This window comes from Hypomesus transpacificus, chromosome 2 (assembly GCF_021917145.1).
Source record: "Hypomesus transpacificus isolate Combined female chromosome 2, fHypTra1, whole genome shotgun sequence".
NCBI lineage: Eukaryota > Metazoa > Chordata > Actinopteri > Osmeriformes > Osmeridae > Hypomesus > Hypomesus transpacificus.
The window spans coordinates 12016591-12031742 of NC_061061.1; the positions used below are offsets into that span (position 1 = coordinate 12016591).

Genomic DNA, 15152 nt, shown 5'->3' on the forward strand with positions numbered 1-15152 from the left:
AACGAGCGGAGAAGGATTTAAGGTTAAAAAGTTTTTAAGTTGCATCAATCCAATAAAGGAGAGAGACTACAGCAAGTAGGCGATGAGATTAGCAGGAGGGGAAAGGGTGACAGGAACTGGCTCGCGTTATCACAAAGACAGACAGACAAGAAATGATGATAATTGGGAGTAAATTGCAGGGTGGAAGAAAATACTGGGATGGTCATAGCAGCTGATTTCTTATCAGGAGACCGAGAGAGGAAGAGGGATGAAAAGGAAGTGAATAAATGAGGAAAACTGGAACTGTGCAGGGAGAGAGGTGGGAGGAGAGTGGAACCAAAATTGTTTGTAAATGTTTCCTGGATTGTCAGACAGTGCATGTCAGACAACCTGCCAGATATCATCTCAACCTCCAGTCCTACGAACCCAGCGCTAACAAGACTCACTACACTATACTGGAGTATCTACAAAAGTGTCTCGCTTACAACTCCAACTGGCATCCTTACAGTGACCACTTGCAGGCCTGTTTGAGTCCCGCCTGTCCAGGAGTCCAGAGTCCTGTGGGTAAGTGTTTTTTTGTAGATGAGAAGAACAGAATATTTCTGGGGGGGTTGACACAATGGAAAAACGGTTAAAAAAAAGGTGATAGAAACGTTTCTCACGTTGAGCCTGGCTGGCTGGGTTTGACTGTGAAACTGGCAGGTGTAGAACGGGAAGGGAGACTAAGCCCTCCAGCTGAGAGTAAGTGCAGCCTCTGCAGTCGCTGGTGTTAACCACCACGTCTCTGAGAGATCATTAACACCTGCAGGGTTGTAGTACTGGGGGTGTGTGTTTGTGTCTTGTCCTCACGCATGCAGTGTTCGGTGTCGACACCGAAAAGCGAAGCGTGCGTGTTGCTCTTCTAAACGGCACGGTCTGTTTTGCATAAATTCAAACTCGGTTTTTGGCCCAGAAAAAAAGGAATATGATTTGCAAGTCAAAGTGTTGATCTGTGCTTCTAAAGGTAATGTAACTGAACACTAGACACAAGTTTGGGTTGTCAAGCCGTTGTTGTCTTTTCATAGCTGCGGCATGGCTGCTAGAGAAATGCTGCATCATGGGAAATGAAGTCCTCTTTAAGATTTTGCTTGATGTGTCTTACACTGTCAGCAAGTACAACCACTTTTTCCAGCTGACCTGCTCAGAAAAATCTTAGTGTTTTCTGTTTCTCATTCATTCACATATACTGTATTGTGGATATTTCCTGTATTGTGCATATTTCCTGCATTGAGTAATGTGTTTGGGTGTGTTCTGTTTCAATGCTTAATATTTAGTTTTATAACCTTTTGGGGAATGATGGTGGTGCTGGCAGTCATCTTAATCAGTGACTGGCACATACAGTGTCAAAGGTGGAAGGTTACATTACAAATAAGGAAGTGTACAGTGAGTTTGACCTTTGAGCCTCAGACATGATCTCTCACTCTCTCCCACCAAACACACACACACACCTAGCCACAGGAAACAGACTTCGGCAGTGAACAAGAGGAGAAGTAGAGAACAGGTGGATTAGAGGAGAGGACAGATAAGACAAAGGTAAAATAAATAAGTGATCTTGAGCAATGTTGGAAACTAAGTTATTTTGTATTCCTTCCTGTTATTGTGTCAGAAATGTAAAGTGCCTTTGTTGACATTTCTCTTTTTCTTTATACATAGAGGAACAGGTGTGTGACTGGAAGTACACAGCCTAAAAGATCACTTACCACCAGGAGAGAGGGAGGGAGGAAAAGAGTGAGGGAGAGAGAGACCTTAAGTCACAGGTAATATATATAAGGCGAGTTGTTGATTTGTGTTTTCTTGTTTTAAATATATCTACTTGACAGGAATTCCGTCCTGTCAGCTGTAATAGTTCTTGCCTGTCTTGCTTTCACTATTTTGTGAAAGAAGCCGCAAAAAGGAAGGAAGAAGTGATAGAACGAGAGAGAAATGAGGGGAGGGACAGTGGTGCAAGACTTAAAGATGCCGTAAGCGGAATTATCATTTGCTTTCAGAAGGAGCTGATAAACAGTAAGAGTGTTTTCTTACCTTTGTAGTGCGTTGTTATAGATAGAGGTGAAAAAGAGGGTTGGATAGACGGGTGCGTGGGAGAAAAAGAGGAAGAAGAGACTTTTTCAGGAGGGGTAGTCGGCGTGGAAAGTGAGAGGGCTGAAGAGTGGCGAAACGTTAAAGACGAAAGCATGAGAATAAGAGACAGGAAAGTATGATAATTAAAAGTTACGGTATGAACATTTTTAAAAGATGGAGTTTCATCACGTCAATTGCTGTGAGACATTGAAGTCTTCACTAGAGAAAATGGATAGGTTGACTGTTAGGTATCTGTTGCAGGAAAGTAGCTGTCTCGTTTTCTTACTGATTTTGTGCTCGCACTGGAATCATAGCTCATTCTCCTATTTTCTATCCTCTCATCCCAGAAGGTCTGAAGGTGAAAATGGTTCGGTAAGTTTTGTTTTTCTCTCGGTTGTTTCTCTCTGTTGCCCAACTGCAGCTGCAGTCCTCAGACTTCTGTTTCTTTTCCTGCTTCCTTCTCCTTTTCTAACGGAGAAAAGAAAGCAACACATTCTGATGTGCTGCCTTTTGTGTTTTTCTTCATTCACATTTTGAAAAGCATACAGTAAATACTAATTCTTCCAAGTATATTTATTGTAGATTTGTCATCTTTTAAATCTTTGATGGCAGTATGTCATGCAATATGCTATATTGGTGATATAGCTACTAAAATATTACTATTTATCACAAAAAAAGACATTTACATTTAGTCAATTAGCAGACGCTCTTATCCAGAGCGACTTACAGTAAGTACAGGGACATTCCCCCGAGGCAAGTAGGGTGAAGTGCCTTGCCCAAGGACACAACGCCATTTGGCACGGCCGGGAATCGAACCAACAACCGTCTGATTAACAGCCCGACTCCCTAACCTCTCAGCCATCTGACCCCCCACATGAGTATAAGATCAAGCATTTTTCTGGGTCACTGTCACTGAGGTAATGTCAACGATTCAGGATGGTCTTAAAACGAATGACCAGTTTCCTCCTCTGCTTTCACATTACGTATTAGAAAAAAATACTCTCTCTTTCATTGTCTTGACGGCGTGTCAATATACGGCCCATGTCAAGTCGATATCACCGTAGACTTAAAGCCTGAACCGATATGCAGAGTTCTTACAGGTCGTTGTATCTTAACTACGTACACTGCAGGACCTGCGCTTCATCATTATTTTTACATTTGAAAGGATTTGAACCATAAAGTTGAATGCTGTATATCCACATATAAAGATATAGACCATGAGCTTCACCTTCTATATCTGCCCTCAAGTCATTTGAATCTGTTCCACAGCGATGCATCAAACAGATTGTACTCAAAACTTAATTTTTTTCCTCATAATGCTACTTTTTTAAAGTCAATGTTAAAATACAGCTTTCCATCCATCCATATCCGTTCAGTATTGCTATTGGTGGAAAAACTCAAAATCTTAGAATAATCTCTGTTATACTGTATCTGTTGCTGTTCTGTGTTGCTTGGCGGGAGGGTTCACAACTAATCATGATGTAAAAGTAGTTCTTACTACTACAGAGCCAGACTGAACATATTTAAAACAGCGTGTTTGAGTGTGCATCACGTATGTGTGTGTGCAGGTATGTTTGTCTACAGAGCCGTTATCCAGGCGTGTGTTTCTCTGCATTCACTGTTTCTCTGTCCGTTTTTTTTTGGCTTTTCAACAGAAACCCACCTTACTGTGTCTGTGTCTGTGTGTGCATTAGAATCACAATGTGTTTTTATTGCCATGTAAGTGTAAACAAACACAGAATTTACTGTGGCAGGAAGGTGCAAACAATAAACATATATGGATTTGATTTTATTTATTTTTTTTAAGTAGAAAACTTTGTATGAATAAGATTTTTTCTAATACTAAGCTAAACGATATACTAAAGAGCTAAACAATGTACTAAAGAGCTAAAGAATGAGCTATAAATAGATACAAAATATAGAATATAAAGTACAAGATAGAAAATTATATGAATCGGGCAGCATAGTGAAAATAGGTGGTGGATGGATGCCTAGTGTGATCACACGAGTGCGGTGTGTGTGTGTGTTTCTCCAGGTGGTTCCACAGAGATGTGTCTGGCCTGGAAGCTGAGAACCTGCTCAAGACGAAGGGTTCCCATGGCAGCTTCCTGGCAAGACCCAGTAAGAAGAATCCTGGGGATTTCTCTCTCTCTGTCAGGTAGATACACTGATGTATTCCATTCATTCATCCTCTCATTCTTTCATCTTTTCATTCTTCATTAACTATTTAGCAGTGTTTTTCAGGTGTCATGCTTTAATATCTGCTTTGGCCATTTCTATTTCCCCTTCTCCAATGCATCTGTCTCATCCTCTTAGTGGTGTCTGTGTTACCTTGGGAAGGAACCCACAAAACAGCCCAGTCCTAAGCATACTGATAATTGTGTTTTTTTTGCAATAATCTCCTGGCATTAATAACACTTTCAAACACCATTTAATGACTCTTTTCATCTGTCACCTTCTCTGTCCCTTGTCTTGCAGAGTGGGAGATCTCGTGACCCACATTCGTATCCAGAACACGGGCGACTACTATGACTTGTATGGAGGGGAGAAGTTTGCCTCGCTGTCTGAACTTGTGGAGTATTACACTGCAGATGTCGGCGTCCTACAGGACAGGGATGGCACCCTCATAGAGCTCAAATACCCCCTCAACTGCTCCGACCCCACCACAGAAAGGTATGTATGTTGTCGTTGAACAAACTAACTGAAATAATGGGTTCCAAGGTGGCAACTTCCAGCCTGTCTCTAACTGTTTAAACTAGACTGGAGCATTCATAGGTGTGCTACCTTGCCTCCAAAGGTCTCATTTCAGGGGTTGACTGTATGTTTTATCTGTCACCTTTACATGGTTCTCTGGAACTACGAGACGGCCGGTTTATCTGCATCTCTGTGTGTGTGTCAAACACAAGTGAAGACCCAGGGCCTCATTTACTAACAGGCCATGCGCCCATTTCAGGCGTGAAATAGCGGTCAAAGACAACACCGTATTTACAAAGGCAGTGCACTTGAGTAAAAACGCAGATTACCGCTGCTGGGAGGGTATAAGGGAGTGGCTGTGTATATTTCTAGCTCCTGTTTGCTGAACTTTTTTTTTCTCTGATTGTCCTCGAATCACCCATGGTGGCAGTAACATGCAGGCAATTTTTCCCGTCTTTTAACGGTGCGCTAATTAACACTAATGGGCGCTGATTGCCCGACGACGATTTGGTTTGATAAATGCCACGCGAAATGAGGCAATACACCGTCCGCTATTTGCGGTTGGGCAAAGGAGCAGATTAAGCTGTGGTCGCAATGTTAGTAAATTAAGCCCTCAGTGTTGATTTGAAACTCACAAGTCTGTCTGTCTCCTTGTCTGTCTGTTTATCTGTCTGTCTGTTTTTCTGTTTGTCTGTCTGTCTGTCTGTCTGTCTCTGTCTGTCTGTCTGTTTGTCTGTTTGTCTGTCTGTCTGTTTATCTGTCTGTCTGTCTGTTTATCTGTCTGTTTCTGGAGAATCAAAGTTTAATAACAATAAATAACATTCAAAAGATCAAGGTCAATAAATAATTAAAAGCAAAACCTATAAAACACATTTAGTGAAAAGCTTTTTTTTTAAGATATGCTTTTAGGTTTCCTTTCCAAACATCTGTCGTCTGAGGGGCCCCAAGATGGACAGGCAGGGCGTTCCGCAGACGCAAAAGCCCTATTTATGTATCGTGTATGATCGTCACAAACCGTGTTCCATCATGATATTAGAAAACTATCTATTGTAGGCATAAGAATGCGTCTACATTCGAAATGCTTCTAAATTCTAAATGCTTATTTACGGCTGGTTATTTTGGGCTGGTGGTTGTAGTGTTTTTCACTGTGTGCGTGTTTGTGTGTAAATCACTCTGTTGTACCCTCTCACCCCCCCCCCCCCCTCCCCATGTCAGTTGTTTAACTTCCCCTAAATGCTGCGGTTGGAAACTTGAAGTTTTGACACATCTGAAAGCAGTGACCAGACCCTTCGTCTTCCTCTCTTGCAGTCCTCCACCATCCCCCCCCCCCCCTCTCTCTCTCTCTCTCTCTCTCTCTCTCTCTCTCTCTCTCTCTCTCAGTTCTTCGGATCTCTCCTTCTTTCACTTCTTCTAAATCAATTTTAGTTTATCTGTGGACAGTCCATGCTCCAGAGTGTACAAAAATGAGAGTGTTCTCTAGTCAGTATTAACAAAAGAGAGAGCATGTTTACTGTACAGAGATATCAAGATAAGCTACATATCAGAGGTACTTCAACAGAAGTCAGTTTAATTCTGTGGTTAGGAGGTTTCAAGTTCAGATTTCCTATTTGATATGATGTCCTTGATGCTTGCATGGATAAAGTAGAGTGTACTGATGTGTCATTTTGTGTGTTGATGCTTGTCATGGCTAGTTCAGCATTTTGAAACTCAAAGTACAATGATTGGTCTTTTTCTTCATAAACTACAAGGTCAATCAAGCAATTATGCATATTGTATATCCCATCCGTACGACCACTTGATTAACTCGTGTGCAAGACATGGTGACCAGCCTGACCAAGGGTGAAGTCAAAGGGAAACAGTGTTTGAAAGAGAGGGAGAGAGAAGTGTATCTTGAGATGTCTGTGTGTGTGTGTGTGTGTTTGTGTGTGTTTGTGTGTGTTTGTGTGTGTGTGGTGATGGGGGGGGGTGGTTGTAGTTGGGCGCTTAGGTTATAAATACGCATGTTGTCTAGAGCCACGAAATCTTGTCATCAGAATTTTCCGACCGCAATGCAGGAAGTTCAGATGAAGAAATTGAGAAGTGCACCTAAATTTAAAACAACACTGCAATAGGCTCTCAAATTGAGGCTCACCCGCCACAACGCACACGCGTGTACACACGCACACGCACGCACACATCTGTACTGTACTTACAGGAGACATTAATACCTCAGTTGCACTTTCAACAGTCTATATTGGTCATCCTTCAAATAACATGATATAATTTACTACATTCAGTGCTTTCAACTTCAACGTTGACATTCAAATTAGACATTAAAATTGTGAACCTTTGACATATGGAATAGAATGTATGATGTTGTTGTAATGTCTCTTAACAGTCTGTTCCTCGGCATGGAACCTCTGTGATACTTGTAGAACGTCTCGTCCTTAAACATCTGCTGCCCTCGGTTTATCAACCATTCTATGTGCAAAATTAATCAATGTTAGCGTATGCATGACTGTATGTGTGCTGCACCGTGTGCTTCTGTACAGTAGCTTTGTAGAACGCGTTTCTCTGGCCCAACTTGTGCTCAGTGTTGAGACTCTCAAGGATTTTGCCGACTGTAGTTTGTGTCTTATTGATTCCGACCGTAACGTGTGTATCTGTCACCTTCTAGGTGGTTCCATGGACACCTGTCAGGCTCGAACGCGGAGAAGTTTCTATGGGAACGGGACGAGCCGGGGACCTTTTTGGTGCGCGAGTCTCTGTCCAAGCCGGGAGACTTTGTCCTGTCCGTTCTGACGGAGGAGAAAAGCAAAACGGCCAACGGAGGGAGGAGGGTGTCCCACATCAAGCTCATGTGCCAGGTGCAAGCTTCTGTCTTGGACTGTGTGTGTGTGTGTGTGTGGACTCCCGAAGTTATGGAGAAATGTGAACCTAGCATCACTCTTGAGTTGTGTGTCACCATTTTAGGGGACATTCCTAAACATGCACACATCTTCTTATGAAACAAGATGAAGTCCAGCTTCCCTTAAATGTCTGTGGCAATAATAATATACAGATCATATCAAACGTATTTTCACACACACGACATGTATCCCTGAACCTACTTCCTTTAACAGGTAAAATTTCAGGTTGTTCTGAATGCAAATTCGTTACTCAGATCGATGAGCTGTTAAGTTATGGCGTGTCGCCGTTGGTCTAGTTTTCATAGACGATGGACCTATCTGTGTCAGCAGGCTCAGCTAGTTATTTTAGGTTGCGGTTTGTCTCATGTTCAGTACTTCTCAGCAGTCTTTTGTGAATGAGTTTCTTTGTTTAACCGTGGATTACAGAGGCAGTTAATAAGGCCTTGCACAACCCTCAACAAGGACAAGGGTTAGGACTGTTAACTACAGTGACAGACTGTGGCTAGCTGAACAGGATTACATCAGATTAGTGTAGATAATATTTGTCTCGTGTATTTCACCCCCCCACAGCTAATCCAGGTACTATTCACAATGTTAGTGTCACACCAAACAAATGATCACCAAACATGTCTGTTTTATCAGTCCTGTGCAGTGAAAGTTCCCTGTCTGAACGTGTCGAACATTTGCAGCCAGTTGAATTTCACAAGATGTTATCTAAGGACCAATTGCTAATGGTCTTCGTGAACTGAAGTGGTTTAATGTGTGTCTGATAACAACGTTTATTCTTCTGACACAGAATTTGATAAGGTGTGTTTGTTGTGTGTGTCGGTGTATCCCAGAATGACAGGTACACTATGGGGGGCTCGGAGATGTTTGACACCCTGGCTGATCTTGTGGAGTTTTACAAACGCAAGGGCGTTGAGGAGATCTCTGGAAACTGGGTTTACCTCAAACAGGTATGAGAACTCACCCAGGGTTCAAATCCCACACATGACATTGTTATCAGTATCATTTTGATCGATGGTGGATTGGATTCTCTCCTAGCCTTACTACTCCACCCGCGTGAACGCGGCCGACATCGACAGGAGGGTGAAGCTGTTGGATCAGACGGCTGAGAACCCAGATGAGGGAGAGAAGAAGAGCAAGGCCGGATTCTGGGAGGAGTTTGACGTACGTTTTCTTTCACACTTTTTTTTTTTTAAAAATCTGAGTTTATTTTTATTTTTATACAGCGCTTTGCAAAAGTCTTGGCCACAATTTTTTTTACGCAAACATGCACAATCTAGCATGTTCAATTGTGGTTGGAAACTGATCATGTTTCGAAATGAGCCCAGCTAACCACTTAAAAGGTCACATGGTCATGTTCTTGTTGGTAAGTTTTCCTCAATTGTAAAAACAGAGTCATGACACACTTCTAATTTGGCTTGATTTAGGGTCACAGGGGAGAATGAATTGAAAAAGATGCTTCCTTTAAATATCCAACATGCAAGGCCAGATAAGAACCCCAAAGGGCCCGTGGGCACTGAAGTCTGCCCCCCCCCCCCCCCCCCCCCATCATACTTTTCTTTTTAAAACTACTTTTATTTTATTCTGATTGGATAATTATCAAGATCAAGGGCCAAGCAAGCCTTGTGTAGACTGTTTGTATGTAGCACAAAACAAACATTTTAAACAAAAATACTAATTGTCTGATCCTGGCCTAAGGGCCCTGGGCACGTGTCTAGATTGCCCATGTGGCCAATACGCCCTTGTCAAGATGACAGCTACTTCCTGTGCTATCAATCTTGTGAATGTGGTTTTGATAAAACTCCACACAGGACTGCAATGTTGTTAAATGAAACCATAGCAAATGTCATAGAGGGCCTAGTTTGCAGGTCATTTTCTTCTTTAACAGTTGTAGATTATTTGTATTGTTTGCTAAATTAACATGTGGCTTACAGTTAGGTGGCATTTCCCCTTACCTCAAGACTCACGGTTATACCGCCCCCATGTGGTCAGAGACGGTATAGCAGCAGCTAATCCTTGTTCCCCTTCTTGATTTTCTTTCTCTCTTTTTTTAGGCCCTACAAAAGTTGGAGGCGAAGCTAAAGAAGAGCAGGGAAGAAGGAATGAGGCCAGAAAACAAAAGCAAAAACAGATACAAGAACATTCTTCCCTGTAAGAACCTCTTCTAATTCCAGTTCTTTCTCTCATCTGATCTCACTCTGGGTTACTGCAGTAGCGCTAAATCAATAAGTAACGGCACTCACAGTTTTCTCTTCTTTTTCGACCTCTTGGACATACGACTTCTCCACCCCTCTTTCATCCCTCCATCCCTTCCTCCCTCCATCCCCTTGATCAGTCAATGAGAGCAGAGTCATCTTGGAAGGGGGGAGATCCCAATGTTGTTGGCTCAGACTACATCAACGCCAACTAATGTTAAGGTAAAGACATGAAGCTACACTCACTCTGTTACACATTTCCACTGCCTCTTTGTTGTTTCAGCTGTCATCTTGTCTCAGTCTGATGTTCTTGATCTTAAACTGTAACATGTGCCGGGGGGCCACTGTCTGTGTGTGTGTGTGTGTGTCTGTGTGTGTCTGTGTGTGTGTCTGTGTGTGTTGTGCGCAGAACACGCTGCGGGGAGCAGGACCAGAAGGTGTACATCGCCACCCAGGGCTGTCTCACATCAACCGTCAACGATTTTCTGGCAGATGGTGTGGCAGGAAAAGACGACGGTGATCGTCATGACGACGAGGGAGGTCGAGAAGGGTCGGGTCAGTGACTGTGCCGCCTCCCGCTTGTTTCAACCCCAACTCATCATCACCATCCACACGGTGTGAGAATGAGAAAGACAGAAGAGAGATCTCACTTCCTGTTGTGACACACTCTCTCCTCTCCCCTGTTGTGCGCAGAATAAATGTTTCCCATACTGGCCGGAGCTTCAAAGCTCGAAGGAGGTCGGGGAGGTATGTGGTGACGTCCCACGTCAGAGAGAGATGCCAGCGACTACAAGATCCGCATCCTGGAGATCTCACCTCTAGACCAGGTACCTACACACAGGAATACACTCATGTACACACACACCAGTTCTCACACCCAAGCACAGAGAGACATCTCACGTGGATAAAAGTGTCTCCTTGTGGTTTTCTTAGTTTTCGTCACAGAAATGCTTTTGGTTTTGAATGACGTCTCACGGTATGCGAACCGTGTCATTGCCATAAAATAACATGCCGTATTTAGGCAAGTGAAACAACCCTTGGTGGAATGATCTCTGTGATCTCTGTGATCTCTGTGATCTCTTTGATCTCTGTGATCTCTGTGATCTCTGTGATCTCTTTGATCTCTGATCTCTGTGATCTCTGTGATCTCTTTGATCTCTTTGATCTCTGTGATCTCTGTGATCTCTGTGATCTCTGTGATCTCTGTGATCTCTTTGATCTCTGTGTCAGTCGGGGGTCTCCCCGGACCATCTGGCACTACCAGTACCTGAGCTGGCCCGACCACGGGGGTCCCTGAGGAGCCGGGCTGTGTTCTCAGTTTCCTCTCCGAGGTTAACAGCAAGCAGGACGAATTCCCTGGTGCCGGACCAATGATCATCCATTGCAGGTAACGAACAGCTGGCTCAGCCAATGGGGGTACAAGGGGCCGGAGAGGGGGGAGGGAGACCGTGATGACACACAGCTGCGATAGTACAGAATGTACGAAACACGTTCCTCAAACTGGGGTTTTGAGACAGTGACTTACACCGAAGTATAGTATTGATCAATAGATATGCTAGAGCAGTTGAAGTGAAAGTTTTAGTCTTCTCCATTACTAGTGTCGAATTTGAAGACATTTTAAGATTAAGATTTTTCTTGTTGTTTAGGATTAAGATTAGTGGACTTGAAATCAACCGATAGTAGTTTATCCTATATTTAAATTATTTATAATTTTTCTAATTTTTCTCTTTTTTAATCAAGAATAGCGAGGTTACTTGTGCAATTTTTTAAGATGGTCATGTGACTATTTTGTGTGCAAAATGCTTTATGTCTTAGACTGTGTTTTCACTCTTAAAAATACAGCTAAACCACAAACACAACTACATTCAGATGGCAACCCATTAGTAGCAAAATAGTACCCATCCAGTCTGCTACGAGAGTTTGTGCTATGCCACCCAATTCTTTGTGTTTTATTTGCTAATAATGTTAGAAACAATCCCATAGTGCATCGATGATGAAGCATTACAATAGATGACGGGGGGGTTATGGTGTGTTGGGAATATTTAGATCAGATTAAGCAACAGAGAGGGGTAAAAAATATACCATTTTGCCAGACTTGTGTGTTTCAGAACATAACTGACCATGTTTTCGTCCGTCCTTATTCAGTGCTGGGATTGGTCGGACGGGCACTTTTGTGGTGGTTGACATGATTATCAAGACCATTGACACTAAAGGTGAGTTCCAGTTGATAAAAATGTTTTCTTTTAAACAGCCATTAATCTCCCGATTTATTCCCTCAGTTATCTCTCCTGATCCACCATCTCTATGTTTCCCTCCTCTTTCTCTCGCCTCATCTCTCCCTCTTTCACTCTCTCTCCCTCTTTAACTCTCTCTCACTCTCTCCCTTTTTCTCTCTCTCCCTCTTTCACTCTCTCCCTTTTTTTTTCTCTCTCTCTCCTTTTCTCTCTCTCTCTCTCTCTCTCTCTCTCTCTCTCTCTCTCTCTCTCTCTCCTCTCTCTCTCTCTCTCCTCTCTCCTCTCTCTCTCTCTCTCTCTTTTTGTCCCTCCCTCTCTCCCTCTTTCTCTCTCTCTTTTTGTCCCTCCCTCTCTCCCTCTCTCTCTTTCCCTCTCTCTCTCTCTCTCTCTCTCTCTCTCTCTCTCTCTCTCTCTCCTCTCTCTCTCTCTCTCTCTCTCTCTCTCTCTCTCTCTCTCTCTCTCTTTCTTTGTCCCTCTCTCCCTCTCTTTGTCCCTCTCTCTCTCTTTCCCTCTCCCTCTCTTTGTCCCTCCCTCTTTCCCTCTCTTTGTCCCTCTCTCCCTCTCTTTGTCCCTCTCTCTCTCTCTTTGTCTCTCTCTCTCTCTCTTTGTCTCTCTCTCTCTTTGTCTCTCTCTCTCTCTCCAGGTCTGGACTGTGATATTGATATCCAGAAGAGCATCCAGATGGTGCGTGAGCAGCGTTCTGGCATGGTTGCAGACTGAGGCCCAGTACAAGTTCATCTACCACGCCGTCTCCTACTACATAGATGCTGAAAAGGCCAAGCTTCAGGCGTCCAAGGTGGGGCAGGGAGAGGTGGAGGAGAAGGGAGGAAAGGGGGAAGGGTGGAGGACAGAAGGGGGGAGGAGTTGGGGAACAATATGAGAGGTAGGGAGGAGAGAGACAGAGAAATGTGTGTGTGTGTGGCCAGGTGGGCGGCCGGGAGTGTGTGTGTGTACAGCTATCTATGTTATTTTTTTTCGGGAAAAAAACAGACTAGGCAGAAAAACAAGATCTGGAAAGGAGAGAAGTGTCCAGAGTCATAGGTCAATGATCGAGGTCAGTGTTGTTTCCATGGGTTTTCGGCTGTGCTGATCGAGGTTTACTTCTGCAGGAAACGGTCCTAATCAGTAGCTGCGTTGTGAAATGTGAACATTGAAACAGAAAAAAGAGCGAGACACTACACACAATGTCTAGGCAGATACCGTGACCTCATTGTCCATGTGACTCATCCACCTAATCTTCTTCCCATCCATTCCAGGAAACTGAACCAGAATATGGAAACCTGAGGCCCATGCATCAGATAGCAAGCCGAAAAGTCTCAAAGTGAGTGTTTACATGTTCATGTGTGGATGCAGTATGTATGTGTGCACCTGATTCCAAAGGAAGCCAACAGTTCTGTACACATCCTCCCCTTCCCCTTCGGGTCAAGGTTCCCTCAGTCACAGTCCAAAGCTTATATAAGTGAGGCTCTGAGGACAAGCAGGGTTGTGCAATATCTTGATTCGGACAGAGGGGAGTTTCTGAGAAAGAACCGGACAACTCTTACAAGCCCTACAATCTCTCAAGCCCTAATGACTGTAAGCCTCCCTGAAAATGGGACCATTGTTTGTGGCTAACTCTGCTGCTCTATCCACTCTCTACAACCCTTTATGGTCATGAAAAATGGGCTTGTTTGTGTAACCAGTGGAGGTTATACAATTGGCCCCACTGTACCTGCTGGCTGAGGGTGGAATTGATCAATTACAAAAGACAACCAGTGTTTCCCCTAGTTTACAGCTTTTAGGGGGGGGGGGCAGCGGGCGGGGGGGGGGGGGGGGGGGGGGGGGGGCGAAAATGTAGAGACAGAAATGACATGCCGTTGTGTAAATAAGATAAATAACATAAGGCCATTTAGTTTGTTTAATAAAAGAGCAAGCTATAGACCTGTAATATAGGAAAGGTAACCTTAAATGAATTATTTTGTGATCTGGCGCTATAAAATAAAAAACATTTTACAAAATTAACTTGACCTTGGTAGAGGGGGTGCTGGGGGGGGGGGCCTAAAGGTAGGGAAAACACTGACAACCCTGAACATTCACTTGCCGACCAGCACATGCAGTCAGAAAACGTGGAGGTATCACGGTCCGTGTATGTAGAATGAAACTGTCGTTTTGTCACGCTAGATCACGTTTCACTTCTGATTCCACTCAGTCATTGACTCCCTGCCATCATGTCGTACCCGTCCGTCAGAAACATACACAGATTGAAAGCCCAGCTCTCTCCCCTGGGCATCGTGTCATTTAAACTGGGTGTCAAACACAGGTCAACACAGTGTGAAATTGGCACAGCCAAACATAGATGGCATGCTGCCCTCTGGGAGTTGGACGGCTTGTCATTGGTTCATGTTGGGTAGATCCATCTAATTACGGGACTGTGCTCTCTCTTTCTAATGGATTTGAGTACACAAGCTCTCAGATAAACAAACTAGCGCACAACAGGTGTTGAACTGTCCCTCAACTGGTGTTTAACTGTCCCTGTTCTCTTGTCTTTCAGAAACAAGGAGGAACTGTATGAAAATACGTCAGTAAAAGGGAAGAAAGACGTGAAGAAGCAAAAGTCTGAGGAAAAAAAAAGTGGTTCAGTAAGGAAGAGATAGAACTGAAAATTAGGAGACATTTTCATTTACGTTTAGTCATTTAGCAGGCGCGCTTATCCAGAGCGACTTGCAGTAAGTACAGGGACATTCCCCCGAGGCAAGTAGGGTGAGGTGCCTTGCCCAAGGACACAACGTCATTTGGCACGGCCGGGAATCGAACCGCCAACCTTCTGATTGGTTTCCACCAATGATGTTCTACATTGAATTTGATATTTTTCTAAACTTTTGTTAGTTCAGGATTCATAATTTTTTATATATACATATATATATATATTTAGAATACAGTTATGGTGATTTTCCATTAAAACGAATGTACCCTATATAGTGTAGATTAAATGAAAACGGTAAATGCTTTATGGGAATGTTTTTATGTACATTGAGATTTTAGTGACAATAAAGACTGAGGAGAGAATAATCCTTTAT

General features: G+C 43.4%; 1 protein-coding gene across 1 annotated transcript; it reads left to right on the forward strand.

The window, feature by feature from the left end:
* Positions 1 to 56: 56 nt before the first annotated feature.
* ptpn6 (protein tyrosine phosphatase non-receptor type 6) lies at positions 57 to 14831 on the forward strand. Its single transcript, XM_047029661.1, is given in 22 exon segments — positions 57 to 543; positions 2427 to 2451; positions 4115 to 4237; positions 4558 to 4752; positions 7430 to 7619; positions 8501 to 8617; positions 8706 to 8831; positions 9722 to 9818; positions 10003 to 10028; positions 10030 to 10076; positions 10263 to 10344; positions 10346 to 10417; positions 10556 to 10603; positions 10605 to 10625; positions 10627 to 10703; positions 11105 to 11147; positions 11149 to 11249; positions 12008 to 12075; positions 12740 to 12807; positions 12809 to 12892; positions 13353 to 13417; positions 14627 to 14831. Coding segments are annotated over 22 exon segments (2055 nt in total). The 5' UTR covers positions 57 to 266; the 3' UTR covers positions 14730 to 14831.
* The last annotated feature ends 321 nt before the right edge of the window (positions 14832 to 15152 follow it).